Genomic DNA, 27,286 nt, shown 5'->3' with positions numbered 1-27,286 from the left:
GCCCATCAAGACCAGGCCCGCTCCAGCAACCCTAATTTGCCCCCATATTTAAGTGGAGAATTAAATGAGAAGGAGCCTCATTCTTATTCTTTTAACCCTAGTCACCAAAGCAAAAAGGAAGAGAGAGAGAGAGAGGAGCTCGCCGCCGCCGAGGAAGAGAAGGGAAGCCGCCGCCGCCGCCTGAGCTCGCCGCCGCCGCCGTCTGAGAGGAGAAGGAGTGGTCGTCAGCCTCCTCCTTCACAGAAACTCCTTGATTCCTTTGCTACCAGTTCTCCTTAAGTCAGATCTGCTTTTAGACCAAGGTGAGGATTAGATCTAGGTTTTCTTTTTATTCTTTTGTCTTCTTCTGGTGTGTGGAGTCTAGATCTGATGAGCCTAGGATGATTCCTTGTGCATCTAGCTAAATCCATGTGTGAGTCTAATGAAAAGATCTAGGATCTCATTAGAGGAAAAACCAGCATGTTTGATTGTTCACCCTGATGTGTGGTTAGTGATTGGTAGTGTAGCTAGATCAGGTGTTCATCTCGGTGATGGTGTGCCGAGGTATGGACTTGTTTGCTGGGCTATTGCTGTCTGTGTGACTATTGTGGTAGTTCAACGGTGAGCGGAAGGTACGCCGATCCTTTCGGAGCCTGTATGGCTGGAGGTGTGTCTGTGTGAGTGCCTGGTAGTATGTCTGTGTGACATGGGAGATGATGTTCTAGTCTGTGTGACTAGGAGGTGTGGCCTTGTGTGATAGGCGGGTTGGAGACACCATTGCTTGCTAGTTGCATGTGCATCGCTAGGATGCTTGTGTGTGTTGCTTGTTGGATTTATTCTTGACATGTTGGTGGAAAATGAATGAGTGGGAAGGGAGCCTGGTTTGGTTCTCACTGAGTAATTTCTCCAAATTACTCACCCTTCTCTTTTAAATCCATATTGCAGGTGAGTGTGATGAATGTGAGTGTGTCGATGTCTGGGAGGAACAAGACGAGTAGCTCTAGTGTGGTGTGCCTTCAGAGATGGAGGAAGATTTTATTTGCTTTAAGATCTATTTTTCGTATTCCCTTTTAAGACATTGTTTCTCTGCTTAATTTCGGATTTATTCGAGTTATTTATTTTTATTGTAAGACTGAAATTGATTTGATTTGGAATAAGAGTTAAAGACTATTCAGGAATTATTGATTAGGTTAGATAATATTACCGGTTTAGTCTGGTTTCCTTTGAAACCCGAGGTGTTACAGTTGTCTACACAACAAACACTATTTACACAACAACCCCTTACTTTACTATATCAAACAGTACATTTCATGCAACTTATGAAAACTACATACACCAATTTTATAGATCACCTAACCAAAGCTTGAAACAATACCGTTTTACCATCGAAATCTTGATAAAACCACTGTCTAACAACCTTATAATAAAAGACAATGATCCTAAGTGAAGTTAAACCTGTTGACAAAAAAGAAAAAAAAGATCAAGTGAGAAAGAGGAAACTAACATTATTTTGGTTGGATTCCAAAGGATGCTATAACGGTGAAACTCCTTGGAAGGATCAAACCAAAGACTGTAGCGTTCTTCACGACCGCGGTTTGTGCTACCGTTTCCATACATATTCGTCTGAAACCGCCACGGTTTTCCTTCAACGTTCCCTAAAAACTCAATGTCTAATTCATCATGGTTCTTCACAAACACATCTCCGTTTGATGTCTGTATTATAATATCATTTGTTACATTCAATCACTATATTCCATTATTTTAGTATATATATAAACTCTTTGATAAAGAAAATTAGTGACCTACATAGAAGGCGACGCAAATACCAGCCGTGTAAGCTCCCGGCAACTTTATCAACGAACTGAAAAATCCATGTTGATACATGCTTGATGAGATGAATCCTGACCCTAATCAAATTTCAATTTCAAAAATAATATCGCATCAAACATTTATATAACTAAAAGACTTTGATTAGTTACACTACAGTCTACAAGTTAGTAGAACCGCAGAAAATGACATAATTTAGGGAATTGAAAAAGAAACTTAACCAAATTGAAAATCGGTGGAAGGACTACGAACTTTCATCTACTTTATTCTTAAGCTACATATATACTGAAACATGATCAATATAGATAAGATTTTGCAAAGTTTCATGTCTGGTGAAAGACGATATAATCACATATCTAATAATCCTGTTACCAACCCTATCCATTTTTTTTTTTTTTTTTTTGTCAAAGGCCCTATCCATTTTTCATGTTCATGCAATTCACAAAATGTTAAAAATACAAACTATCATCATCATCATCATCATAAACCTAAAAATTTCAGACTTTTCTACGTGAAATTAAGGAAGTTATTGGAAGTTTTCGTATTGATTATGTACAAATCATATATATCGAAAGATAAGAAATTAAATTACCGGTGTATTTGTCGAGGAGTAATCGGACGCTACGATCATCAGGTGATCGGATGAGGTTACCTTCACCGAATAAATGAGAAAGACCTTCATCAAAGAATATCGGATTTATGTTCTCTAATCCCAAAACACATCTCCATGACACCATCATGATCATCACCATCATCATCACCCTTAATCGATCGATCCATAACAAGTATACTGAATCTCTCATTGTTTTTGTTTTGTTTTGTTTCTCTGTGCAAATCCGATAAAGAGATCGATGACTAGTTTATAATTTTCTCTTTCTTTGTCTGATGTAAGATCTTTGTTATTGTTTTCTCTTTCTCTTTCTCTTGTGATGCGTCAAAGTGGGAAAAGAAGACCATGGAATTGTCTAAGTTTTGCTTCTATCATTCTTGGAAATTTGAAAAAAGGCCATTTGTTTTCTTAGTTATCTACCGAACTGCCATCGATTTATCGATAATTATTTACACCATGCATGAATTATTTTCTTATAAAACAATTATACACATATAGTTTACCTTTCACGTGTCAAATTGATTAGATATTTTTATTTGGTTGATTAGATATCTATATAAAAAAAGCCGACAAAGCAATTTTTTTTTAAAAAAAAATTATTTGACATAATATTTAATTTTATATAGTAGTTAATTTCAGTAAAGGTCACTTTGTTTTTTTTTTCTTTTTGTCAACATGTCACTTTTGTTATATGTAGTACTACTAGCTAGATTCACATTTAAATTTTATTTAAGACCTTCTTTTTCAGAAATATTATCAGAATGGAGATAAAAACAATAAAAACCTAAAAAGGAATGAAATCTTAATAAAATTTTGATCGTATTTCAGAAACAGTTAATTAAAAAAATTTATCGCCTAAGAGTGGAGTGGAAAAAATCATTGATTATACTGGATACTATCAGTCTTTTACCTCAATATTTATCTTTTCAAAAGCATCAAAGATGTTTTCCAGAATCTATACTTACATTTATAATATTGTTATTTGCTCAAACTATTTTTCTTTTTTAAACTATGTTTTGGAGTAAAAAGATATTGGAGAGTTATTTGGAAAAATTACACTAAAAAAAAAAAAAAGAAAACTGGAAAGGAGTTGAATTAATAGCCATAAAATAATGTGTAGTATTTACACTTATCCTCTAATTACTCACCCGCACGAGGAGAAATATGATAGTATTGATGTTTTTGTTGTGTTATACATATAGACTCATACCATTTTCTATTACTAATTTATTGTATTATATATAGGCTCATATTTATTAGTTTTTGGTGTTTGACAATTCTATGTGGATAATTAGGGGTTAGTTTCTTCTATTGTTGTTTTTTTTATTAGTAATTGATTATCTGTACATCCAGTTCTTCAACAACCCTTATCATTTTGTAATATTGGTCACTAGCTAGTACTACATAATAGATAATTTCGATGATTATATGTTCATGTATGTTACTTTTTTCAATACTATTTTATTGTGTTATATATGTGTACTATTTCTATATATAGAACGAACCATACTTTGTTCAAATTTACTTTGTTTAATTTTGCCAACTAAAAATTAAAATTAATAAAATAGAATATAACATGAAACAAATCAAAAACCAAATGAAATCCAAACCACCCGCAAAAAAGAGTAAAACCATCTCTAGAAAATCGACCAATGGACTAATTTCACCCATTTCCTTTTACCTTTATTTTTCCTTTTTACTCTATGCGTGTTTGCTGACGTGGCGATATCAAAACTCACAACCCAGTTGCTTGGACTTCACGAAGCTAAGTAGTATATATACAAGCACAGTCCCCAAACTAAACAAAAATTCTGCGAACTTAACAAACACAGAGATCGAGAGAAGACGATACTAAAGAAAGATGAGTCAGGAAGAGAATAGGTGATGATTTCATTCTTCCTTTGTCTCTATTGATCGATCTAGCTAGGGTTTATACAAAATAATTAGGGTTTTTGAAGTTCCGCTTCTTGGATTCTCCTGTATCTATGGATTTTCGTCCCTGTAGTTGCCGCTACAATGCTGAATATTAGGGTTTTTTTTATCATCCATTAATAACACTTTATTCGATCCATATAAAAACGAAAACTTTTGAGGTTTGAATCTTTTACCGTGTCTCTTCTACTTATGCGCAGGATGCAAACGTTAAGTTCTTCTAGCAACGAATTGGTGAACGATTTTGAAGAAGTTCTCAAGGATTGTGAAGAGAAAAAACCAAAACTCCCAAGGAGAAGATTAAATAAGAAGCGGATTTCTGTTCCTGAATTAGTACATGAAGAAGACGAAGAAAATCTTGATGATTTTGTTGAACCAACAACGGCTGTTTCTAACGATAAAGTAGGGAAGAAGAGACAGAGGAAGGAAAAAGATGAGTCTGGTCTTGAAAGGACGAAGAACAAGAAGAAGAAGAAGAAGAAGCAAGATTCTGTTCGTGATGATCTGGAAAACTCCTTAGAGATTAACGAGATGTGGGATTCAATTACGAACAACAACAACAACAACAACAGCTCCAAGGTTTGTTTTGTCGTCTGAATTTATCTGGTTCATTGTTCTGTTTTCTTAGGCTCATAAGCTTTGAATTTTCTCTGTACAAAAACAGGATGGTGATAGTGTCGCAGCAAACCGTTCTAAGAAAAACGAGGTTGATGATGAGATAGAGAAACTGTTCAAGTCGATGAAAAAGAAGAGCAAGGCGGAGAAAAACAATGCTGAGATTGCGATGCAAGTAGAGCAAGTGATGGCAAATCTTGAACTCGCTGTAGAAGACGATGTTGAGCTGAACAAAGAAGGAAAACCCGCCATTAATAAGCTCATGAAGTTACCTCTTCTCACTGAAGCTCTCTCAAAGTAAACAAGATTCATCATAACTCTTTAATTTCTAAGTGATTTTAAAGCTCTCTCTATCTCTCTATCTGTCTCCTTGTGTGATCATCTCTGTCTTTTGTTTGAACAGAAAACCTCTTCAAGCTGAGTTCTTAGACCATGGAGTACTTAACCTTCTCAAGAATTGGCTCGAGCCGCTTCCTGATGGTAGCTTACCGAATATAAACATCCGCACTGCTGTTTTGAAGATTCTCAACGATTTACGTATAGTAGATGTAGATCAACAACATTGTAGAAGAGAACAGTTGATCAAGAGCGGTCTCGGGAAGGTCATAATGTTCTTATCAAAATCAGATGAAGAAACTACATTTAATAGGAGACTCGCTCATGACCTAGTCAACAAATGGGTATATATTATAAATATGAACCCCAAATCCTATTTCTGTTAAAAACCAATTCGTTTCTGTCATTAATTACTCACCTCTGTTCTGGATGTTATCTCCAACATTTGCAGGGCCGTATCATTTACGATAAGAGCACAAGATATAAGGACATGTATAGCCAGGAGGAACGTGAAGAGCATCAGCAAATGCTTTTAAGAAGACAGAACAAGACGGCTCCTAAGGTGTATGAAACAAAAGCTCGAGACTTTGATATAGATGTCGACTTTTCTGAGTAAGTTTCTCTTTATGTTTATACTATCATTCTAAGAAAACAGTTTTGGTTTTAGTAGAATCTTTTGGAAAAACAAATGCAGGGAACCAAAATCCAAGCTAGCACGTAGTAAAGAAGTAGGAAGAGCAAGAGTACCAACAGCAATATCAATGGACTTTTCGATCCGTCCTAAGCCGAAATTCGACAAAGATCTTGAAGCTCGTGCTAGGATGCAAATGGACAATAAAAGCATCCATGAAAAAGTAAGTACTGTCCTGCTTTAAGAACAGATAAAGATCATCATCATGGTGGTTCTCTGAGTTAGTTAGTATCCATTGGCTATATTGCATTTGAAAAACTAAGAGAAAAATATGTTACCTTGTGACAGATAATGTCCAAACTGAAGAGGCAAAAGGTGATCAGGAAGAAAAGCCTCCTTTCAACAAAGCTTAGTGCAGATGGTCGCACTATGCTAAAGTATTTGTAGATATTTTGGACACACCAAACTTGTAAAATCCATGGCGAATTTCCACATGCATTGTGTCTAGTGATTAATTAAGTTATATAAAGAGATTACTCTCATTCTATAGAACTCAAAAGTGTGATTATAGAGAATGAATATTATTAATACAAGAAAAGTTGTTTATCCATAATTTTTCCTCCCTTTTTGGTTCATAAGATATTTCCAACTTCCAAAACGTTTTTACAGAGTAGCATTAGACAGAGAACTTAACGCCTTCATCATCTGCTGATGTTCCTTTAAACAATGCAAGCTTGCCCTTGTTCTCGAGCAGCTTCAATGCCCTCATTAGAATAGTCCGATCAATCCCTTGAAGTTCTGAAACAGCAAAAGTGTACATTTGCATGAAATAAGTTCTGAAACAGATAAAATAGAATCAAGGTTTTGTACCTGTTCCATGTGATTCTGTCCCTGAACGTATTTCTTCAACAGTCATAACACTGTCCTCTAGTCCATTCTCTCTCACCTGATAGATAGAATATGATGCAAGAAATCGATTAGAGAAGGGTGCGTAAAACCAAAACCGATATTTAAAAATTTTCTTTGTGACTCACAAAGTGAAGAATAATGTCTGCCCAATCTTGAATCCGGTGCCACAAAATCAGACATTTCCTATGCCCTTTATCTAACCACTCCGCACGCCCTGTGAATAGATAAAGAAGGACACATTGTGTAAACATCAAACGCAACCATGAGGTTAAAGAACCTCACTCTATCACCAGAACATGAATTCACAGAACCAACAACAAAAACACGGAAAAAGTAGCCGCTTGATTGCCTCGAAATCTAACCTTCTCCAACAATGGCTGAGAGGAACGTTTCCCTTGCTTCATGGCTTAGAGTTCCTACGAATCAAATAAGACTAACGCTTTTAAGCACTTGAAAACATAGAAAGCCGCAAGATTAACGCTACAGCCTAAAGACGAAAGAACAAATCTAAAGTTACAACAGCTATCCTTGTTAAGATCTTAACCAGTAATCAGGTGAAAAGGCATTAATGGATCATACTATCAATAGCAGAGTTTGAGAAGAGAGGGAAATCTTCTTCAACGCCAATCAAGAAAACCTTTTGGGTTTTGCAGTAATCCAAAATAAGCTCTTTCCAGAGCTGTATTTGCTTCTCACGAGTGTCCCTCACAGGCTGCAAACTGAAATAAAGAGACTTTTCTTCAATCCATAATCTTCAACACACAGAAAGGGAGACAAAAATAAAAGAAACTGGAAGAAGAGATTGGATACGTGAAGTATGGAGGATAATTGAAGAATTGAGGAAGCTTGAAATCAGCCAATTTCTGCATCTTTGGTCCTCAAAATCTATTCACAAAATCAGCAACCATATAAATATTGACCCCAAAATGGGTTCACCCTACTCAAAATACGAATCTGAAGAAATATCTAGAAATTGATCATATATTTAATGAAAGATAAAATGGAATCACCAAAACCCAAACACTACAAATCTAAAAACCCAGAAACAACAATCAAAACCTATTGAATTTTATGTTTTTGTTGTAGAAGACATCAAATCTGGGTTATGTCAATTCAATAATACATAACAGCAACCGATGATGCCCTCAAATCTATTCCCAAAAGACAAAACCATGGAGAGCGAAGCTTACGAGCTAAGATGCAGACCGATGATGATAACTGAGTTTTAATATCTGTTTTTCTCAAAAACAGATTCTAAAATTTGATTGAAACGATGATGATAATTAAACTTAAATATATGTTTTGACGATTTTAGCCTCAAGCTTTTAAAAAGTTTGACAATTTGGACTCCACATCTAAAACTGAGATTTTGACAACACGACGACTAATTTTTCGTTTCTACTGTTGAATACATATTCTGATGAGTGCATAATACAATACTAATCGCTATTTTGAAACATCAAAAGATAAAAATTTGATGAATACTGCAAGTCGAGCTGCTTAAATCATGAAACCAACTTCGATTTAATGGGTCACATGAAATGAAAGCATGGAGCAGATGATCATGTGTTTGCTAAGAACAACATTTAAAAAGTAAATGTAAAAAGTAAATGCAACTCCTAAAAACTGAAAACATAAGGGAAAGAACTTGCATTGAATATCCAGAAAATGTTACAATCTGTAGCTCAAAAGGAAAAAGAAGAAACAAGAGTTTTAAGCTGCAACAAGATCTGGTGTCTCGGCCTCAACGGATAACAAAGTGGTGTGAACCTTATCGACCCAGCTGTCTAGCTGATCCCTCAATGACTTGATCTGCGGAATCCCAAGCACCCTCGGCTGCGCCCATGAGACATGTACCGTTCCATCCACCTGATCTAGTATACCCTCTATCAAGTGCACCTGCATCAACAGAGACAAAATCATCATATCATATTTATCCACAGCAATCAAAATTTTCCAGGAAAGTCTTGTATCTTGCCAAATCTTCTTTTAGATTTCATGTGCTGATAGAATGGGACAGAGAGTGGAAACATAAGGTACTCACGGATAAGCTCTTCATGAGAAGGTGCTCAACATCTTCGATTGAAAGTTTAGTTCGCTCAGCAATGACACTCAAAGGTATGGTCCTGTCTTCAGCTGGTCGGCTGTGACAGATGGTTATAAGAAAAAATGTAAGCTTTTTTTTCTTTTTCTTTTTCTTTTCTATCTGAATGTGTTTGTAAGATGTTGCTTAGAGAGACAATAATATACCTGAAAATGATCTCAATAAGGCAGAGAATGTTGATCTTCTCTAACAGTTTCTTCTCATTCTCAACCAGTGCTGGTTGAGCGCTCAAGGCTGCGTTGTGCACACGGCAGAGTTCCTGGTACTGGACTAAATCACCGTGGTTGAATGCCTGGAGAATGTGGTAAAGCCATTCCACATTTGTTCCAAGCAGACTCTTCAACTACCATAAGAGAAACGTAATGAATCAGTATGGTTAGCCTCAAGAAAAGATAAAGAAAAAGGAAACTTCTTTAAACTACTGGTTATTTTGGAGGGCGAAGGCAAACTTACAATTGGATGGGCTAACAGTTCCCCAAAGTTGTAGATGTTATCTCCGAGTAGGGCTGACAGGGACAGATCAAACGCCAAGTCCTGGATGGACACAAAAGTATCCGATATTAGCACTTCGATTGGTGAATACAAAGTAAGTTCCAGAAATAAAGCATTTCTGCATTGTAATCTTCCTTCCATAACTAACAAATAACTTATCCGACTTTGCTAAAAGGCCAGGTAAGAGAAAGTCAAGATTTAGCAAGCAACAGGGACATACCAGCTTAAACGATTCCGAGAGTGACTCCACAGACGTGTAAGCGAGGTAAAGAAGAGCATTTTTGTAGAAATCAGAAAATTCTTGACGAAATTTATGGTACTGAGAAGACACCCAATAGAAATTGGCATAGACTGATGGATCAATGTCGGTCATACTATCAAGAGAGCTTTTTCCATCGTCCAATATCTTCTTGCACTCCTTCTGGTCACCTTGCTCAAGCTTGAACAAAGCTATCTGTGTTTCTATATAGCTAATTGGCTCATTTATCCTTGACTCTTTAGTAGCTCTAAGCTTTTCAATCACTCCTTCAAGATAACCAACCGCAGCTTCTTTCTCAGGGTACTGTCGGGAGACGACAACCGCGAAATGCGCAAGCTTCAGAAGATTGATCTTCGTCTCAAAGTCAGTGATGAAATTGTTGTAAAACTGTATTAAAGCATCTCCAGCCTGAAATGATTACGAACATAACAAATAGGACGTTATCAAAACCATAAACCCATTTCCAAATCATGGGTTTTTAGTAGACAAACTAAGAGCCAAACCAGAACATACAACACAAAAGTTCCTTAAACCTCGTAAGTCGGTTTTTAGATATCTCTGCGCTCAACTTATTCAAGCTTTAATCGCAGGAGTGCGATAATTCACTGAAAAAGCTTTGTTTTGGTGAATCTGAGAAGCACCCAGCTCATAAAATCCAACGACGGAACGAATACTTTAGATCTCTATAAACCCAAGTGTAACATGACGACTCCTACGGTCCTATAAACTTACTCGAGAACTAAGAACCCTAATTTCCCAGAACGATGAAAATTCAAGTAGATTATGGAACGCAATTGACCTGAAAGACAGAGAGAGCAATGAACTGCTCGAGCTTGAGGGTGAGCTGGTGCCAGAGCTTCTTCTGGTACAGATCTGCGAGCGAATTGTACCACTCGCCAAGCTCTGGATGCGCATTTTTCTGCGATTCAAGGTACTGTAAAGCAGCCATGGCGATTTCACTTCTCGGAAGAAGAAAAAGCCTCGATCTTGTATCGGTTTGGGAGTAGAAATTTCCGGAAAACCCCTGCCTTTTAGTAAACTATTTTTCTTGTGCTCAAAGACAAGTATCAGGCGATAATTGCAAAACTAACGATTGAAAGGACTTTTATGTAAATAAAAATACTAATGCTAATTTACAATTTAGGGCTCAGAACGAATTCTTGTTTCCTTGGCGGGTTGGATTACAAAACACATCTACTGCTTATTAATCAGATCAAAGAGCACACAAAAAAAAAAATCTTTCTGCTTAGTTTCTTTTAAAGTTACAAAACCAATAAAGAATGGAATTGAATGCTATATTAGTGACATCCTCTGTTTGTTATTATTACCAAAAAAATGAAGAAATCATTTGGAAGAATCATCATAGTCTTGAAGAAACACAGTTTGTCAGAATTCTCTTTAGTTCCTTTCTCAATATCTTCCCAGTTGGAGATTTTGGTATAGAGCTAACCATCACCACTTTCCTCACCTTCCTGTACGGCGCAACCTAGCAACCGAAAAATATTCCCTTGATCATTAAATCATTCTGCAAATGTTTAAAACATATTCTGTTTTTGAAATGGGAAAGCCTTTTTGAATTAGTGGAGCCTAACCTGAGCAGCTACATAGCTTATTACATCTTGTTCTGAAAGTGTTGTTTCTTGTCTCCGGACAACGAATGCTACCGGAATCTCTCCACATTCTTCATCTGGGGCACTGAAATGGAAAGCCTTTTCTTATACTTCAATTCACAAATTTGGATACCGTTTTTAGCAGAGAATACCAAACTGTGTCCCATTGTCCAAAACCAGATTTGCAGATCAAGATTTGCTTTTTAAAACTTACGCTGTTACTGCAGCGTCAATAATCAAGGGATGTGAAACAAGAACAGCCTCCAAATCTGCTGGTGCAATCTGCAAAAACCATAATTGCATTTCCTATTCAATAGTTGGATGGAAGAAAGGTAAAATTGTAGAAGGTTTTGGTTGTGAGAAAACTGTATTTTTTTTTTCTTTGGGTACCTGAAACCCTTTGTACTTTATAATCTCCTTAATACGGTCAACAATAAACAAGTAACCATCTTCATCAAAATAAGCAATATCACCGGTACGTAGCCAACTATCTTCAGAAATTGTCATCTGAGTTGCTTCTGGGTTATTCAAGTATCCTGATAGACAAATGAACGGTATTTAGATTCTTTCCTGAGTAAATTCAAAACTGTTTGATGAAAACAAGTAACACACAAGATAATAAGCCCAATCTATCAACACAGTCACCAAATAAGCCACACGAAAGTTGGAAGATCCGATCTATACTTGCATTTATGAGGATGCAAGTGTTTCTCAGTAATTTGAACCATTGACGAAAAAGTAGTAGTAGAGGAAGAATCTATCTACCTTTCATGACTCCAGGACCTTGTATCCAGAGCTCTCCTCGGTTTCCTGGTGGAAGGAAAGAACCAGAGCTCCAATCTACTACCTTGGCTTGCATATTTGGAGCAAGTAGTCCCACCGAAGAGTACTTCCGAAGCTTTTGAGAGTTAAAGCCTCGTGTTCCAACTGCTGTTGATTCAGTCATGCCATATCCCTGCAACAACAACAACAAAAAATGATTCCATTTATAGACACTTCTAGCTATAATAGAAAACCGCTCATAAAATGACTTCCAACAATATAACACGGAGACCTGAATCAAGTCGACATGAGGCAGAGTCCCAAGGAAATCTTCAATGAACTTCCTGCTTAAAGGAGCTGCTCCACAAGAAACCTGTTTCAAGCTTTTAAACACTTCGCCACAAACTCCTTTGGCCTTCTTTGTCAATGCCATCAACATTGGAGGGACAACCGGGAAATGAGTGATCTTAAACCTTTCGATTACGTTAATAACATCAGAAGCATCGAACCTCCTCATAACAACAATGGTTGATCCAAGAGACAACAGTCCCAGTACAAAGAGTGATAACCCGTAGATATGGCACAACGGCAAAGCTGCAAGATAAACATTACTCGAGCCTGGATATTCGTATTGCGAAGCTTCAAATCTCACAAAAAGCTCCATTGTTGCTATCAAATTCCTATGAGTTAACAAAACTCCTTTACTAGCTCCTGTTGTCCCCGAGGAATACATAATCGCAGCTACATCGTCCTGATTAATCAACGGTTTTGGTACAAATCCGAAATCTCTTTTGATAATCGCGTAAAACTTGGGGTTTTCGATTCGAAACGAATCAAAATCGTAACTTTCAGGTACCCTAATCACCACGATCCCCAACGAACTCAATTTCTCGAAGTTTTCATGCGAAGTAAACGCTAAACCAACATTACACTCACTTACTTGCTTCTTGATCTCTCCCAAACTACTCGAAGGATTCACGGTGGTAACAATGGCGCCAAGCGAAATCAACGAGAGGAAAATCACCGGAAAGTAGACGGAATTAGGCAGAACGAGCGAAACGACGTCGCCTTGGCGAACACCCAAATCGTGATAAATACCGGCCGCCATTGATTTGACCATAACCCGAAGCTCAGTGTAAGATATCGAAAACCCGGTTGAGGAATCGACGAAGGCGGCAGAAGCAGCATCGTCGCCGTCGTGTATGTGAGAGAAAAGAGCGGAGACGGCGTCGAGATTTGGGTCGACGGGGAGGTGTAAGGAGGGGAATTTGCTGGTGTACATTCCGGTCTCAGGAGAGAACCAGAGAGGAGGGTTTTGGAGAGACGTTGGGGTTTTAGAATTTGAGGATATGTGAAGATGAGTCGCCGCCATTAGAGAGAGAGAGAAGCTGCAAAGATCAATCTTTAGTAAGATTTGTTCTGATCGGGAAATGGAGGAACGACGGAATCGCCGACTAATTTTTTATTTCATTTTTATCTGATCGAAAAAGTATAGTGTAATTACTATATTTTGATCGGCGCCAAATTTGGGATTAGAAAGTCCGGTAGATTAGTCAACCAAAACGTTATTTAATGAAAAAAATTTGATGTTCAAAAAAAAAAAATCAAAATCTTTAATTTTTGAGAAATTTAGAGTGATCTAACGTATTTTTTTTTTTTAACTTCTACTTTATTATTATTATAATATGGAAGATGTTACATAGTCAGAGTGAATTAGATGTGAAATTGATGGAGGTACATAGAAATGACTATAATAACTATTATTGTTAGGGATACTCTGCTTAGCAAGAAGATCTGCTGGCTCATTATTTATTCGGTTCACCCATTCAAATCGGATACCTTTGAATTTATGCTCCCAATATCTCACTTCACGAAGCCAGTTGAAAGTGATCTAACGTATTTTATAAGTTGTAATTGTCTCTATTCTTTTTTGTTAATAAATTACGATTTACTCGGCAGAAGTTATCAATTATTTACAGAATTTATCAATGATTTAATTATTTTTGATTTTTTAGACAACTTTGAATTTCTATATAAATAAATATTGATGACCAAAAAAAAACTTTTAAGTAATAAATAAGTGTAAGAAGATCACGTGACGCGCTGACACGTGGTAGTCTATGAGGAATAGCAAAACAGAAAAAGTAAACAAGTCTCCATTCAACACTCACTTGATTTCTTACCTTTTTCAGTAATTTTCCTCCATTTGGAGATTTTTTGGATCCCTTTTACCTTCTCCGATGTTATCGCCGGCAAAATGTGAGTCAAAAGAGGCAGCCACAGCTCAATCAGATCTCCATTCTTCTTCTAGATCCGAACCGGAATGCCTCTCTCTCGTCCTCTGGGTGCCTAATCCTGAAGCTTCCGAAGAAGCTGCTCAGTCGTCTAGTAGAGCCACGAAGCTCTCCGACGGAGAAATGAGTACAAGGAGATCCACGAGGCTCAATCTCTATTCGCCTAAAGAGATTGGAGAAGGAGAAGGTAGAATTTCGCAGAGACAGTCCTCCTCCCGTGGTAAATCGCCGCTGCTGATGCTGACGAACAGTTGTCAGGTTCGGAGGTCGCCGAGATTTACGCCGGTGGATGGAGTAATCGAAAATGTAGGCTCGGTTCCGGTGACCGGAAAGTTTGGGTCGAGGAAGAAAAAGAGTAGTAGTGCTCTCGTTAAGGTTAGTCGCCAATTCTTGTTTCAATTGTTTTATTCTTGTTAGTAGATAATGCAGCTTACTTAGTGGCTGTAGCGTATAATCTTCTTGTTAATTCTCTGTTTTTGTTTGTGGATTGATGCAGAAAGAGAGCTTAGATTCTGAGGTATTGACATTCAAGTAAGTAAAACGCTTCATGGCATTTGATATTTGATAGAGATAGTTGACTAGATTTAGCTTTTTTTTTTTTTCTGGGGAAATTATGGGTGTTATTGGTTGGTATAAATAAATATTCGTCCGCGAATTGATGCAGAGACATAGCTGGAATTGTCAAGAGCTTGGAGATGGAAATCGTTTCCGAGAGCCAAGATAAGAACAACAATGCTGAAGCTAGATCGCAAGATCAAGCTAAGAGAAAAGGTGGCAGTGATACGTTATCTTCAACCATCAAGCATTGTAACCAGAGTAGCAATAAACGAATGAGGAGATCTCCTAGGTTCACTAAGGGGATGGAGGGAGACGATTATATAGGCAAGTCTAAAGAACAAGAGAAGCCTGTGACATCTCCAAACTCATCCATAAGATCTCCTACGCTATCTGGAATTGTTGAAAATGGCAACAGAGAAACTTTGAACACAAGAAAAAATTGTGGCCAGGCATTATGTGGTGGGAAACAGGTGAGAGGAACTAAGAAGCTGCTGCAAAGTAGTGAGGATGGTAACTGTTGGGAGGCTATAAAGAAATGTGAAGGTGATGACCTTGCTTCATACAAGCAAGAGGTATTAAATTTTCCTTCAGGTTGCATCAAACCAAATGTAAATGGTAGTAGGGACAAGACGTTAAGAAAATTCAGATCTTCTGACCTAAATGAGGGTGATATACGCATTAGCTCTTTGGAAATTAGCGAAGGTGGCACGTCTAATGGATCAACTATGAAGACTGGGTTAGTGGAACAAAAGTCAATGGAGTATTCACGTCAGGGTAAAACTAGTGATTGCGGTGCTGATAACGGAGTAACTGAGCATGCAAATTCTACTCTCATCTATATATCTGACAGCGATGAAGAGCCGCCGGCCAAGAATGTACAAAATCCAGTTGAATATTTGTATACGAAAAGTTCAAATGGAGATATTTTGGTACAAGATACAAGTGGATCTACCCTCTCCTCTGGGGGAAATAGGAGACTCGCACCATTGGATCTAAATTGTCCAACCAAATCAACCAAGGGAAAGAGAGTGACCCGTACTGCTGTGCGTGATAAGCATGAACATGGTATCTTCTTTTTCATTGGAGAGCCAATTCCTTGCGAGGAGGCTCAAGAAAGATGGCGCTGGAGATATGATCTCAAGGTAGTTGGTTAATTGTTTTGCACTTGGCTACTTTAGTTTTCACCGAGTTCGTAAGTTACAGAGTTTATTTGAGCATTAGAGATTGCATAGTGTAATGGTATGTACATGATAAATCAGTGGCATTTTTCCGTCCCGTTAGATAGTCTCCCTTTGTTAGATCCAGCATTAAAAAGATCTCATTTCTTTCTTTTCACTCTCGAAATATCAGCCTCATCTCTGATTGTATATTTCATTTATTTTCAGGAACGCAAATCTAAGAGTAAAGACCAACAGTCAGAGTAAGTAGTAGGTGTTTTATAAACTCACTGTTTTTCTAAAATATTATTACTTCATATTTTTGTTTGTTCTACTATAACATTCATTATTCCTATTGAAGAGATGACGAAGACAAGATTGTTGCAAATGTGGAATGCCATTATTTGCAAGCAAAAGTCGACAATCAGACGTTTAGCCTTGGAGACTTTACCTACATAAAGGTAAAACGCGCCCATCATGAATATGATGTTCTTTGCTCCAGTATCCTTGGGCTACTTTCTGTTTTTTTTTCATTGGATAAGCAACCTTTTCTTTTCAAGAGGCTTGGGTTTTCTAGAACGTTTTGCCCTTATGAAAAGAAGATAAATAGCCAATCAAACGTCCAAATCCAAAATAATACCTAAATCAATATAATAATTTTACAGGGTGAAGAAGAAGAGAAGCATATTGGCAAGATAGTAGAATTTTTTAAAACAACAGATGGAGAATGCTACTTCCGAGTTCAGTGGTTCTACAGAGCAACAGATACAGTGTGTATACAACTTTTTCTCTTTCTGATTGTTTAATACTTTGCGCTGCAACAACTAGTTACTCATTTGTCTAATGTTTGTAGGTAATGAAACAGCAGGCTACTTATCATGACAAAAGGCGTCTCTTCTATTCTACTGTAATGAATGACAACCCAATAGATTGTATTATTTCTAAAGTTACTGTTTTACAAGTATCTCCCAGGGTATGCTGAGTCAAGCTCCTTCTCCTTTTTTACAGTTTACAATTTTAACAAATATTGTCAATGTGTTACTTGATTTTCTAGTTTTGTGACTTTGCAGGCAGGATTGAAGCCCAGTTCTATAAAATCTGACTTCTATTTCGATATGGAGTATTGCGTGGAATATTCAACATTTCAAACCTTGAGAAATCGTAAGTGCTCATGCTGGTTAAGCAATGTATACAGCAATATGTACAAATCAGCTTATGATTAATCAAATTAGAAACGGATATAGCTCGGTTTTCTTTCTTTCTTTTAGCAAACTATATGCCACAGTTTACGAACAGTTACATACAGTATATTTATCCAAGATCATAGGCACAGGAGATTGATCATTGCTGTTCCTCTTTATATTTGGTTTCAGTTGAATCTACCGAAAACAAGCTTGAGTTTTGTGACGATGTGGTACCACCGGAAATCACTGAATCTCTTTTGGAAAATAAACTTTTTAGCAAAGAGCTTCCTGTGCTTGATCTTTACAGTGGTTGTGGTGGAATGTCGACTGGATTGAGTCTTGGAGCCAAGATTTCTGGTGTTGATGTCGTGACGGTACTTGCTTTAAGTAATTAATCTTTATCTCTATAACTTAGGATGGACAGCTCTTTTTGCACTCAGTTTCAATTAATATCTGGATTCTAAATTCTTCATTTTCAGAAATGGGCTGTCGACCAGAATTTGGCTGCCTGTGAGAGCTTGAAACTAAACCATCCACAGACGCAGGTCAGAATAGTTTTGGTGCTAATTGCTAGATTATTTTTTTGGAGAACTACGCCGAATCTAATGATGCTGTCTTTGTTTACAGGTTAGGAATGATGCTGCTGGAGACTTCCTCCTACTTTTGAAGGAGTGGGATAAATTGTGCAAGCGCTATGTGTTTAATAATAATCAGACAACTGATACATTGAGATCCATAAATTCAAAAAGAGAAACCAGTGAACGTAGCTCTTCTAGTGACGATTCAGAACCTGAGGAGTACGAAATTGAAAAGCTAGTTGATATATGTTATGGTGATCCTGACAATACAGGAGCATCTGGACTGAAGTTCAAGGTATGGCAAGAGGCCCTATGTTGCAATTTTGTTGTTGATCGAACCTTACTTGTTAGGGGTTTAAGAATGTTCTTTTCACCTTCTAGAACTTCCAAGATGGATATTCTGCATGCTTGGCTCTCTTATGACGTTGTAGTTTTTGTATCATTAGGTGCATTGGAAAGGATACAACAGCAACGAAGATACTTGGGAGCCAGCAAAGGAATTGAGGTATATGCGTTAAAATAATGTTATAAAAAGGGTTGTTATGCGGGAGTTTCAAAATTTTAATATTGTTCGAAATTTTAGCAATTGCCAAGATTCCATGCGGGATTTTGTGATAAGTGGATTCAAGACCAAGATCTTGCCACTTCCTGTAAGATTTCTTTTCTTGCCTCTAAATTGAATGCTTGATCTTTGAAAGGTGTATGATTGTGCGTACCATCAACATCTTATTGCCCTGAAAATAAAATAAAATGTTGTAAATTATTGTAATCCAGGGCGATGTTGGTGTGATATGTGGGGGACCTCCATGCCAAGGAATTAGTGGCTATAACCGCTACAGGAATGTCGATTCTCCGTTGACTGATGAAAGGAATCAGCAAATTATAGTTTTCATGGACATAGTGGAGTATCTGAAACCGGCATTTGTGTTGATGGAAAATGTTGTTGATATTCTGCGTTTGGACAAAGGTTCTCTCGGGAGATACGCTTTGAGCCGTCTTGTGCACATGAGATACCAAGCAAGGTTAGGTATCATGACAGCTGGTTGCTATGGTCTTGCCCAATTCCGTTCCCGAGTTTTCATGTGGGGAGCTGATCCGAACAAGGTGAGTTTATAGGCCTATTTTAACTTACCTCCAGCCGACTGTTTCATACTTATATGGTTTTCTATTTCAGAACCTACCTCCATTTCCGCTTCCAACGCATGATGTTATTGTCAGATATGGGTTTCCACTTGAGTTCGAGGTAATATAATTGTAAATTGGTGATCACTTCACACTCTTTGCCTTGGCCCTGTCGTTCTCCCTACTGAACACATCTTGGCTTACATATGTTTCAGCGGAATGTAGTTGCTTATGATGAAGGCCAACCTAGAAATCTTGAAAAAGCTCTTGTTCTAAAAGATGCAATATCAGATCTTCCTCAGGTAAATTTCATATCCACTCGATCCATATGCAATTCAGGGTCATACCTATATATTTATAATTTTGATTTACAACTCTAGGTGTCATACGACGAAGTCCGGGAAAAAATGCCTTATGGAAATCTCCCGGAGACAGATTTCCAGAAATACATTAGATCAACCAAACACGGTAAGTAGGACCGTCTAGATTTCTGTAATTTGCAACCTTTATTTCTGGGGTGTAACGTAGTTATAAGACACGAGCACTCACTTGCATATTCCATATATTACTCACGCGTTAGAGTTTTGCTTCGTCAGATATGACAGGCTCTGCAATTGATAAGTGTACAAAAAGGACGATGCTTCTGCATGATCACAGGTCGGTTCCTATGTTTGAAGATGATTATCTCCGAGTTTGTCAAATCCCAAAGAGGAAGGTACACTATTTGTCTAAACTAATAAACAATTTGGATCCTCTAGCCACAAGATCTGACTGTAGATAAGTTTGCAGGGAGCTAATTTCAGGGATCTTCCAGGTTTAATTGTCAGAAACGACAATACAGTCTGCCGTGATCCATCAATGACTCCGGTCATTCTGCCATCGGGAAGGCCTTTGGTAAAGACTCCTCTTACATGAAGTAAATCATATAAAACAATATACATGATTAATCGTTTAATCTACACATTATTAGATTGGAAATTTGAAGTTAATGACATTGTACTTGTCGAGATTTCAAAAACGAAAATACGTATATTCAATCAGCTCACTTGTGGCCTTTTTTAGGTACCAGAATACGTCTTTACTTTTCAGCAAGGGAAATCTAAAAGGTATTCTCTTGACCTTCTCCACCTGAAACTATTTGTTGAATCTTCACATGTTTTTAAGTCTCTCTTGTGACTTCTAAATTCGCAGACCGTTTGCACGTCTTTGGTGGGATGAAACAGTTCCAACCGTTCTAACAGTCCCGAGTTGCCACAATCAGGTCTCCTTAAAGCCATTCCTCTGCAGTTTTTTGGCACTTGAATCCATTTTTATTTTATTTTCTGAACATTCTTCAAGATTTTTGCTTTTTTTTTACAGGCGTTATTGCATCCAGAGCAAGATCGACTACTAACCATAAGAGAATCCGCACGGCTTCAGGGTTTCCCTGATTACTTCCAGTTCTGCGGAACCGTTAAACAAAGGTACTTTACTTTGTCTTTGTGTTGCTTTTGGACAAAAACCTAAAAAAAAACAGAGACAATAGTTTCAGATTGCTAAGCAAATAATCTCATTCACTGGTTTGCAATTTGTACAGGTATTGTCAGATTGGAAATGCAGTGGCAGTCTCGGTTTCTCGTGCTTTGGGTTATTCTCTTGGAATGGCTTTTCGTGGTGTAGCCCGAGACGAGCATCTGATAACTCTTCCCCAGAACTTTTCTCATTCAACTTATCTTCAGCTTCAAGAAACCATTCCACATTAAAGACTTGTACTTGTTCCATTACTTCCTACATGAAGCTTCATTCAACCGACTACATTTCACCTCAAAATGACTAAATTGTACTTATTTGTTGTTTAGTTATACAGATCATGGATTGACGCATTGCAATAAAGATATATAACAAACTATTTTTCACTATAAATTGATGTTACAAAAAAAAAATGTATTGAAACAAACAGAAGAGAAAAAGAAAAAAGGCGAGATAAAGAATTGAAGCAGTGAATATTCCAAAGAACCACCACAACATTTTTTATGTGACAATATATGAGGTTTGATGGTAATTTCTCAAGGGATTTTTAACGAGTCATACACTATTTATCTGACTCCAGATTCGGAACAATAGCCGAAGAGAGCTCTATATGCGAAACCCGAACCGCACCGATAAGCCGCTCCGGCAATTCTTCCGGTGTGTTTGCCTGCAAAACCGAACCAGATTTGTATACATTACAATAACCCCAACTACTTGAGCAGAACCTATAATATTATGGGTCTGTGTGTCAGATATATTTACCTGTACAAGGAAAGCCATTTCTACAACCAACGATGTGATTACACCAATGACGAGGCCCAGAACTCCATTTGCAACGGTTGATGAACCGATATCCACGTCGATCTATACATCAACATGATGAATCATTGAGTTATAATCAATGGTTACAGAGAGCTTCAAATTCAACACTATACACCTCTACTCACTTCTAAGTATGTTGGACCACGAATGTAGTTGCAGTCCACTGCTTTCCCAAGGAGACAAGGGGTGCTTCCCACGCTTTGCCGTACTATCCATGAGCCCTGGATAGATTTCGGTTATATACGCAAAATTATGTGACTATACTCGCAGTAGTAATCACAAAGAGACAGAGAGAGAGATGAGCTTACCTTAGGTACTAACGGTACAAGCTTTAGCCTACTATTCCGGAATTCATCATCACCATCCACAAATCGTTGCAATAGGGAACCAGGTACGAGTTCTTTCATCACAAAATAAAACACCATACTGTAGTGTGTTGACCCGGGGACCTATACATAAATATGACTTTGTGGGTTTGTTGTATATCATGTTCTGAATCTTAATAATACTTTAATGGGAAAAAACTTACTTGAACATTTACCACCATTGAGAATAGACCTTTCTCTGCCGCAACCTGAACATATTTATCAAAAGGCTCAGTAATCTTTCGTGGAGCTTTCTAAGCGATTAAGATGAATCCACAAGCAAAGAGAATAGCATGGGACGAATTTGAAGAGTTGATTGCAGTCTCTCCTTTAGGTACTGAAAAAGGAAATTAACGAACAAAACTCAAGTTGGAAGATATCTTACTTGTGCTGCACAGCCCTTACGTCTAGCCACATGATCTATTCTTTTACTGTCTTTGAACCAATCGACAGCAACGAGATCCATAAGATGCTTCCCAGCAGGAATCTTCAGTAAAGCATCAAATGGACAGGAACAGATGTTAGCCGGATGTATCAGAACCCAACCACTATAAATTACTAAGACGAAAGGTTACCGACCTTTCTTTTATTGTCACAGAAACTCTTGCTACGAACTTTGAAGTTGTTCCCGTCAGAAGTCCTCCAGCAGTTACGGGCATTTTCATTTTCATTGCGCTTTAGGTTACCCGAGAAGCATGACAGATCAATGTTGTGAGCAGGTTCTTCTTCTGAAGTTTCAAATCACATAAGAAATCCCTGCTATTAGATATCTTAATTGCCTCGAGTAGAATTTTTATACTAAATGATAGGGAGCTCACCTGTTTTCTTGACATCGGTCTCTGTTTTACTTGTTTCAGGCTGAAATAGTACACAAGAATGACGATTCAGTTCCAGATGCTGTGTAAGGATAGAATATCAGAATGCTCGAATTCAAACCTCTTGTTCTGATTCAGCGATCTGAAATTCATCATCATCATCTGAGTCTTCATCCATGAGCACGGAGTTTCTGTTGACAGAATTTGTCTGATCAAGAGAAAAGGCAGACCGATGCAGAGACCTTCCACTCTTACTCAAACTCAAAGAAGAAGATGCCATATTAACCATGACAGGGATCCGGGTATGAACACCTCTCTCATCTGTCTGTGAAAACCATTCCCGCAAACCTGTGATGAGCACAGCAATGGATATTAAGTAGCCAGTAAAACTTCTTTTCCGCAACACCGAAGAAACCAGTGAAACGGGACCATGAAAGAACCTACCAGCAACACTATTCAGCATTTGAAGAAGACAATGTTGTTGAAATGCTGGAAGATAGCCTGCACCCCACCCTTTTAGATCAATTTGTATTAAATGTTGCACTTGTGTTCTAGGCCTCCCATTTCGGGGCTTTAGTGGGGCAATATTATATCCTCCACCTAAGAGAAACAAAAATAGCCCAGGTTAGATAGTAGTACATCAAAGGTTATAAAAATTTATTAAGCGCTTAGAACCGTTTAGTTTCTTAAACTTACTCTCAAGATGAGCCCGAACACATCCAGGTTGTGGACCACAGTTCTCATGCTCCCTAGAACGGAACAACACAACTTCACAGAAAGAGCGAGATAAATAACCAACAAGCTATATAAAACTAACTTTCCAGATTCTAGAATGACTAAAGAGGAAAGGAAGATACCATAGCTCCCATCATCATTACGGCGCCAATAGCGGACATAACAGAGGTCACGAGGCCACACAACCCTGGAGCCGTTTGATGCAATAATTAGGATAAAACAGAACTTATGGAAACAACAAATTAATATTTTGACTAGAAAAAGGAAGATCCCAAATGACAACAAAACAACTATAATAATAATCGTGAACTGTTTCTCCTGTAGCCAGTCTTTTATATCATGGTAGATAAAATCAAAGATACTCTCTACATACAACCTAGGCCCCTCAGGGCAACCGAGTCTGTTCGGCTACGATGTCGCAATAAGATCTAATTCAGTTAGAATCAAATAATCACTTGTCAGCCATTCATTAAAAGATTAACTGCAGAAGGTGTGACTGTAAAACGATTATGTTTCAGGTCAAACTTTACATTGGAAACCAGTCGAGCAAAAGCCTGTGATAGAGCACTGCTGTGTGACCATCCACCTCTTCCACTAAGCTGCCATACTGAAAGCTGCAGTCCCACCTGCATCAAACAGGAAAAATGAGGAACATAAATAACTTCAGATACAGACCAGAACACTAGAACAAAACTCTTCTGGATGCATACTATAGATAGCAATTTTGGGCAAGAAACATTCTTTAACACAAAAACAAAAAAAAACAAAAATACAGAAGAATATAGAGCCAACACTGGTAACACAACGCAATGCAATATACGGAAATATTTAACAGATTTTCCATATAGTAGTGCCTAACTGCAAGGATATGGAAAAAAAAATGAACACCGTGCAGACCATTCCTACGAATGATAACTGACTGGAAAATCTGTTAAACACCTACTCATAACGAGTGCCATCCATGCTCATCACAAGTTCGAATACTTCCTCACATGTTGCCTCCACTACACCAACAGCTTTCATTGCCCTGCTGCAGCTTCTTGGCTGCACATGTAGCACTGTAAATGACGGTTCTTGTCTAGATAAAGTTTCTATGTGATAAAAAGGCAATCACGCCATAAAAATGATATGCTATCAGAAACTTCCATACAAGGTAATCAACTTCAAGAAGCTCTTCAAAAATCCGAAGACCTGTTAAAAGTACAGAAAAACAAAAACAACGAGGATTAAGGCCAAATTCTAGATCTTTCTTTCGAAGCAAATTCCAGTTCCTATAGCAGATAACTAAGGAGAAAACTGGGTTCCACAATTTCCACATAAGGTACTTTTTTGTGATTTAGCAGCGGAAGATAGTAAACGATATTGCATTGCAGAATTGGCAGCATGTTCTACCCTGCAAAACCACTAACCATTTTGGCACTGAAGTAGACGCCAGTGTTTTCTCGAGAAAGCTTGGTTATCAGAATTATGGTTCGCCAACTCTGCATCAAACTCTTTAGTCCAGTCAAGTACAGATTCCGGAGGACCTGTACATTTGTTTAAGGTGATTAGATTACAACCACGATTGCAGCTGACCAGATTAGCGCATGAATAAATGAATTTGAAAAGAACCATTTCCAATAGTTGTCCTCCTCATTAAGCCACGCCGAGAGGCATCTTCATCCTCTGGTGCACTGTACCTGAAGAAAGTTGCAGATATTTTTTGCTTAACTATATGCATATTAAAAAAAAAAATCGTAACATAAATCGAAATGAGTGATATTTGAAACGATATTGGTCACTACCAACATTCAAAAATGTAGCACCTTCGGGCATTTGTATCATACTTATAATGACTCGAAAACGGGGCAGCGATTAGGAGAAAAATTACTACTCGGATTAAGAATAATTGTTAACTTCCTAATTTTGTTATTTTACAGGATAGCACCTTCTCAAGTATATTTTCTAATCATGATCGCCACAAACCACTTATTTGGAAAAATGTGGACGGTCATCCATTAAGCAAGCCAAGTTTGTGAACGAGAGAGTAATCAGAGCATTATTCCATAAAGAGAGCTTATGATAAAGTCAGAAAATCCTATAGGTTTCTCCTGAACCAGTGCGTTGATGGGAAATTGAATCTACATGCCAGCAGAAATAGAGAAATCATATCAGATGGGCACTCACTGGCTTTCATGATCTGAAGATGAAGCAGTCCTTCCAGTATCCATTCCAGACTTATATTCAAATGAAACATATTGCTGACCATTTGGAACTTGGGACTCTTGATGCTACACCAGTGCAAAACACATCAACGTTATTAGATAAAGCACTAATCCACAAAAGTTTAGACAGTGAATACTAAATAAATAACAAAAGGCAGGAAATTTCGTGATTTGGGAGTTGGCAAGCATATGACAAACCTGGTCTATAACAGACTCAATTTTCTCCTTCCACATTAGTGCTTCCTGGATGTTAAACGCTGCCATCTAGCAAGAATATACTACTCCATATTAACTATCGAGACGAAAGAAATTGCCAAGTAACAAGGTAAAGCTAATGTTAGCTATTCTCGGAAGTAAAGACAAGATACCGTTATTCTATGGTGCTTTTCTTTCTTGTTGTAGACAGACAACACGTAGACCATCTGCAGAACAGAGTTGGCAAGCACAAAAAACAATGTTTAAGGCATAAGTGATAGTGCAGTCAAGGTTACGACAACAGATAATCAACTTGACAGGGAAAAACCATCAATTGATTCACAACAGATATCATCAAATGCCTTTCTCCTGCAGAAAGCTGCCCTTACACAACCTTAAGATGATCCCTCTAATTTAATAGTTAAAACCCTGTAATCTATATAATATACATATTGGCAACATGGGTGCACCGGTGATTATATCATGCTTGGTTTTAGTTCTCAAGGTAGGAGGACATTCGCTAACCAAAACCAGTTGACTCAAGTATTTTACTCAGTTACTCAGCTCAGATTTATATTCCTCACAAAAAGCAGCCACTCCTATTTCCTAGAGAGTCCTCTTGTCTTACCCATCACCTACCCCGTGACTGAAGTTCAATTATTGACCAGGGAAGAGAAGATAAGACAGAATAACTTCCTCTAAAGCAAGGACAACGATATTTGATAAGGGTATATAAGTTTATAAGAAATCTAGTTTAGACACATCACGCCAAGAATAGTTGTTGCAGTTGACAAAAACCATGTAATATGGGCAAACATTACAAACACATCTACAAGCACTTCAAGTAACAACATAGTAACAGAAAGGGTAAAAACAAGACTCACATGCCCATGATGTGCCTTCAAGCCTCGATCCTCAACTCTGCAGTTGCCATCAATTAGCATGGTCTTGATAGGAACCTATTTTCACATGTATAAAAGCATCATTCAGCTTAAGCCTCTCACCCTGAAATTAATATGCAATCTCCAGCCCATAACAAAGAAAAATACAAATGGTGGCACAGAGAGAGCCAAAAACAGCAAAGGCTAAGACACTTAGCAGATCATCCCAAAGGGAAAGTTGAAAACGTCATAAACCTACTCAAAACAAGCAAATTAACAATCCAAACAGTTCAAAAGAGTTTGAACAAATTGTTGACCTGATAATCCTGTGGCTTCTTCTTGTAATACGCCAGAAGACGAGGCTCCAACACGAAATACCTCATATGAATATACGATCGCCCGATCTTCCTCCTTCCATACCTAACCATCCACCCTTCGTACACAACCTTAGACATTGTCGCTGCCCCCCAGAAAATTTTCCCAACGGGGAAGAACAAATCAGGGTCGCACAGCTTTCCCCACGGAAATCGAACCTTAAAGATCGAAATCAGAACTTATGTATTTCCGCGGGAGATCATCAATTTCTAATTATTCATCGGCGCTCCGGCGCCGGAATCTGGTGTTGGATTCAGCAGAGTCCTCTGCGGCAGCGAGGATTTATGAGCTCACAAGTTCAAAATTCCGAAAAACAAGAGAAAGCGATTCACCTTTGACAAAAAGAAGAAAATCGTAAGCCTTTAATTGAAAAAAAAAAAAAAAACAGAGGAGAGAGAGATATCTATACAAAATTAATTATTATTA

The 27,286-nt window shown here is 37.8% G+C and overlaps 7 protein-coding genes across 10 annotated transcripts in view; 2 read left to right on the top strand and 5 right to left on the bottom strand.

The window, feature by feature from the left end:
* LOC18030274 (probable xyloglucan endotransglucosylase/hydrolase protein 29) overlaps positions 1 to 2,704 on the bottom strand; it is a 10,072-nt gene extending 7,368 nt beyond the window's left edge. Inside the window, exons 1-3 of one of the 2 annotated variants that reach the window (XM_006413965.2) lie at positions 2,399 to 2,704; positions 1,786 to 1,886; positions 1,484 to 1,692 (exon numbers count right to left, since the gene is read on the bottom strand). In XM_006413965.2, coding sequence (XP_006414028.2) covers positions 1,484 to 1,692; positions 1,786 to 1,886; positions 2,399 to 2,609 — 521 coding nt within the window. In that variant the 5' untranslated portion in view covers positions 2,610 to 2,704. The remainder of the gene's footprint in view (positions 1 to 1,483; positions 1,693 to 1,785; positions 1,887 to 2,398) is intronic. The other variant, XM_024149692.1, reaches the window with a different exon arrangement.
* Positions 2,705 to 4,549: 1,845 nt separating this feature from the next.
* LOC18030273 (protein IWS1 homolog 2) lies at positions 4,550 to 6,377 on the top strand. Its single transcript, XM_006413964.2, has 6 exons — positions 4,550 to 4,927; positions 5,013 to 5,260; positions 5,367 to 5,643; positions 5,751 to 5,911; positions 5,994 to 6,153; positions 6,279 to 6,377. Exons 1-6 carry the CDS (start codon positions 4,550 to 4,552, stop codon positions 6,375 to 6,377), a joined length of 1,323 nt encoding a protein of 440 aa, XP_006414027.2.
* A 191-nt stretch (positions 6,378 to 6,568) lies between these two features.
* LOC18030272 (vacuolar protein sorting-associated protein 25) lies at positions 6,569 to 8,106 on the bottom strand. Of its 2 annotated transcripts, none has more exons than XM_006413961.2 (7): positions 8,030 to 8,106; positions 7,650 to 7,724; positions 7,419 to 7,558; positions 7,202 to 7,255; positions 6,965 to 7,053; positions 6,801 to 6,876; positions 6,569 to 6,728 (listed from the first exon to the last, which is right to left on the bottom strand). In XM_006413961.2, exons 2-7 carry the CDS (start codon positions 7,706 to 7,708, stop codon positions 6,607 to 6,609), a joined length of 540 nt encoding a protein of 179 aa, XP_006414024.1. In that variant the 5' UTR covers positions 7,709 to 7,724; positions 8,030 to 8,106; the 3' UTR covers positions 6,569 to 6,606. The 2 variants fall into 2 exon arrangements, with proteins under 2 accessions (XP_006414024.1, XP_006414025.1); XM_006413962.2 differs by having other exon boundaries at positions 7,899 to 8,031.
* Positions 8,107 to 8,466: 360 nt separating this feature from the next.
* LOC18029656 (26S proteasome non-ATPase regulatory subunit 13 homolog B) lies at positions 8,467 to 10,734 on the bottom strand. Its single transcript, XM_006413960.2, has 6 exons — positions 10,494 to 10,734; positions 9,656 to 10,102; positions 9,397 to 9,477; positions 9,090 to 9,286; positions 8,884 to 8,983; positions 8,467 to 8,738 (listed from the first exon to the last, which is right to left on the bottom strand). The coding sequence occupies exons 1-6, from the start codon at positions 10,641 to 10,643 to the stop codon at positions 8,553 to 8,555; spliced, it is 1,161 nt and encodes a 386-aa protein (XP_006414023.1). The 5' UTR covers positions 10,644 to 10,734; the 3' UTR covers positions 8,467 to 8,552.
* A 32-nt stretch (positions 10,735 to 10,766) lies between these two features.
* On the bottom strand, positions 10,767 to 13,469 carry LOC18029655 (4-coumarate--CoA ligase-like 6). Of its 2 annotated transcripts, XM_024149597.1 has the most exons (7): positions 12,359 to 13,469; positions 12,070 to 12,259; positions 11,695 to 11,840; positions 11,519 to 11,586; positions 11,287 to 11,389; positions 11,023 to 11,180; positions 10,767 to 10,891 (listed from the first exon to the last, which is right to left on the bottom strand). In XM_024149597.1, exons 1-6 carry the CDS (start codon positions 13,436 to 13,438, stop codon positions 11,055 to 11,057), a joined length of 1,713 nt encoding a protein of 570 aa, XP_024005365.1. In that variant the 5' UTR covers positions 13,439 to 13,469; the 3' UTR covers positions 10,767 to 10,891; positions 11,023 to 11,054. The 2 variants fall into 2 exon arrangements, with proteins under 2 accessions (XP_024005365.1, XP_006414022.1); XM_006413959.2 differs by having other exon boundaries at positions 10,830 to 11,180.
* A 786-nt stretch (positions 13,470 to 14,255) lies between these two features.
* LOC18029654 (DNA (cytosine-5)-methyltransferase CMT2) lies at positions 14,256 to 20,847 on the top strand. Its single transcript, XM_006413958.2, has 23 exons — positions 14,256 to 14,735; positions 14,857 to 14,891; positions 15,025 to 16,060; positions 16,304 to 16,338; positions 16,437 to 16,536; positions 16,741 to 16,845; positions 16,929 to 17,048; positions 17,146 to 17,236; positions 17,449 to 17,633; positions 17,739 to 17,804; positions 17,887 to 18,132; positions 18,284 to 18,342; positions 18,421 to 18,487; positions 18,612 to 18,941; positions 19,012 to 19,080; positions 19,175 to 19,261; positions 19,340 to 19,427; positions 19,556 to 19,674; positions 19,749 to 19,853; positions 20,022 to 20,065; positions 20,151 to 20,220; positions 20,319 to 20,422; positions 20,536 to 20,847. The coding sequence occupies exons 1-23, from the start codon at positions 14,307 to 14,309 to the stop codon at positions 20,699 to 20,701; spliced, it is 3,756 nt and encodes a 1,251-aa protein (XP_006414021.2). The 5' UTR covers positions 14,256 to 14,306; the 3' UTR covers positions 20,702 to 20,847.
* On the bottom strand, positions 20,830 to 27,209 carry LOC18029653 (protein ENHANCED DISEASE RESISTANCE 2). The gene is made up of 23 exons (XM_024149295.1): positions 27,193 to 27,209; positions 26,803 to 27,126; positions 26,489 to 26,563; positions 25,778 to 25,831; positions 25,608 to 25,673; positions 25,372 to 25,475; positions 24,817 to 24,884; positions 24,615 to 24,731; positions 24,356 to 24,396; positions 24,149 to 24,249; positions 23,736 to 23,831; positions 23,328 to 23,392; positions 23,167 to 23,238; positions 22,915 to 23,070; positions 22,592 to 22,818; positions 22,474 to 22,513; positions 22,235 to 22,383; positions 22,041 to 22,142; positions 21,820 to 21,864; positions 21,599 to 21,739; positions 21,416 to 21,511; positions 21,231 to 21,332; positions 20,830 to 21,135 (listed from the first exon to the last, which is right to left on the bottom strand). Exons 2-23 carry the CDS (start codon positions 26,938 to 26,940, stop codon positions 21,031 to 21,033), a joined length of 2,160 nt encoding a protein of 719 aa, XP_024005063.1. The 5' UTR covers positions 26,941 to 27,126; positions 27,193 to 27,209; the 3' UTR covers positions 20,830 to 21,030.
* Between the last annotated feature and the right edge of the window lie 77 nt (positions 27,210 to 27,286).

Source organism: Eutrema salsugineum, unplaced genomic scaffold (genome assembly GCF_000478725.1).
Source record: "Eutrema salsugineum unplaced genomic scaffold, Eutsalg1_0 scaffold_1, whole genome shotgun sequence".
Taxonomy (NCBI): domain Eukaryota; kingdom Viridiplantae; phylum Streptophyta; class Magnoliopsida; order Brassicales; family Brassicaceae; genus Eutrema; species Eutrema salsugineum.
Note: the sequence above shows the minus strand (reverse complement) of the source record. Positions and strands in the feature narration are given on the sequence as shown.

Coding starts and splice junctions, on each gene's coding strand:
- LOC18030273 (XM_006413964.2), top strand. CDS start 4,550: ATGCAAACGTTAAGTTCTTCTAGCAACGAATTGGTGAACGATTTTGAA. Junction 5,644..5,750: donor ATGACCTAGTCAACAAATGG/GTATATATTATA, acceptor CAACATTTGCAG/GGCCGTATCATTTACGATAA. Junction 6,154..6,278: donor ATAAAAGCATCCATGAAAAA/GTAAGTACTGTC, acceptor ACCTTGTGACAG/ATAATGTCCAAACTGAAGAG.
- LOC18030272 (XM_006413961.2), bottom strand. CDS start 7,708: ATGCAGAAATTGGCTGATTTCAAGCTTCCTCAATTCTTCAATTATCCT. Junction 7,559..7,649: donor AATTATCCTCCATACTTCAC/GTATCCAATCTC, acceptor TCTTTATTTCAG/TTTGCAGCCTGTGAGGGACA. Junction 6,877..6,964: donor CAGACATTATTCTTCACTTT/GTGAGTCACAAA, acceptor TCTATCTATCAG/GTGAGAGAGAATGGACTAGA.
- LOC18029656 (XM_006413960.2), bottom strand. CDS start 10,643: ATGGCTGCTTTACAGTACCTTGAATCGCAGAAAAATGCGCATCCAGAG. Junction 9,478..9,655: donor TCTCGGAATCGTTTAAGCTG/GTATGTCCCTGT, acceptor GTGTCCATCCAG/GACTTGGCGTTTGATCTGTC. Junction 9,287..9,396: donor AACTGTTAGCCCATCCAATT/GTAAGTTTGCCT, acceptor CTCTTATGGTAG/TTGAAGAGTCTGCTTGGAAC.
- LOC18029655 (XM_024149597.1), bottom strand. CDS start 13,438: ATGGCGGCGACTCATCTTCACATATCCTCAAATTCTAAAACCCCAACG. Junction 12,260..12,358: donor CTCATGTCGACTTGATTCAG/GTCTCCGTGTTA, acceptor TTGTTGTTGCAG/GGATATGGCATGACTGAATC. Junction 11,390..11,518: donor ATTGACGCTGCAGTAACAGC/GTAAGTTTTAAA, acceptor TTTCCATTTCAG/TGCCCCAGATGAAGAATGTG.
- LOC18029654 (XM_006413958.2), top strand. CDS start 14,307: ATGTTATCGCCGGCAAAATGTGAGTCAAAAGAGGCAGCCACAGCTCAA. Junction 17,634..17,738: donor CTGGTGTTGATGTCGTGACG/GTACTTGCTTTA, acceptor CTTCATTTTCAG/AAATGGGCTGTCGACCAGAA. Junction 19,428..19,555: donor CATTAGATCAACCAAACACG/GTAAGTAGGACC, acceptor TTGCTTCGTCAG/ATATGACAGGCTCTGCAATT.
- LOC18029653 (XM_024149295.1), bottom strand. CDS start 26,940: ATGTCTAAGGTTGTGTACGAAGGGTGGATGGTTAGGTATGGAAGGAGG. Junction 21,740..21,819: donor CAATGGTGGTAAATGTTCAA/GTAAGTTTTTTC, acceptor ATTTATGTATAG/GTCCCCGGGTCAACACACTA. Junction 21,333..21,415: donor GTGGTCCAACATACTTAGAA/GTGAGTAGAGGT, acceptor GTTGATGTATAG/ATCGACGTGGATATCGGTTC.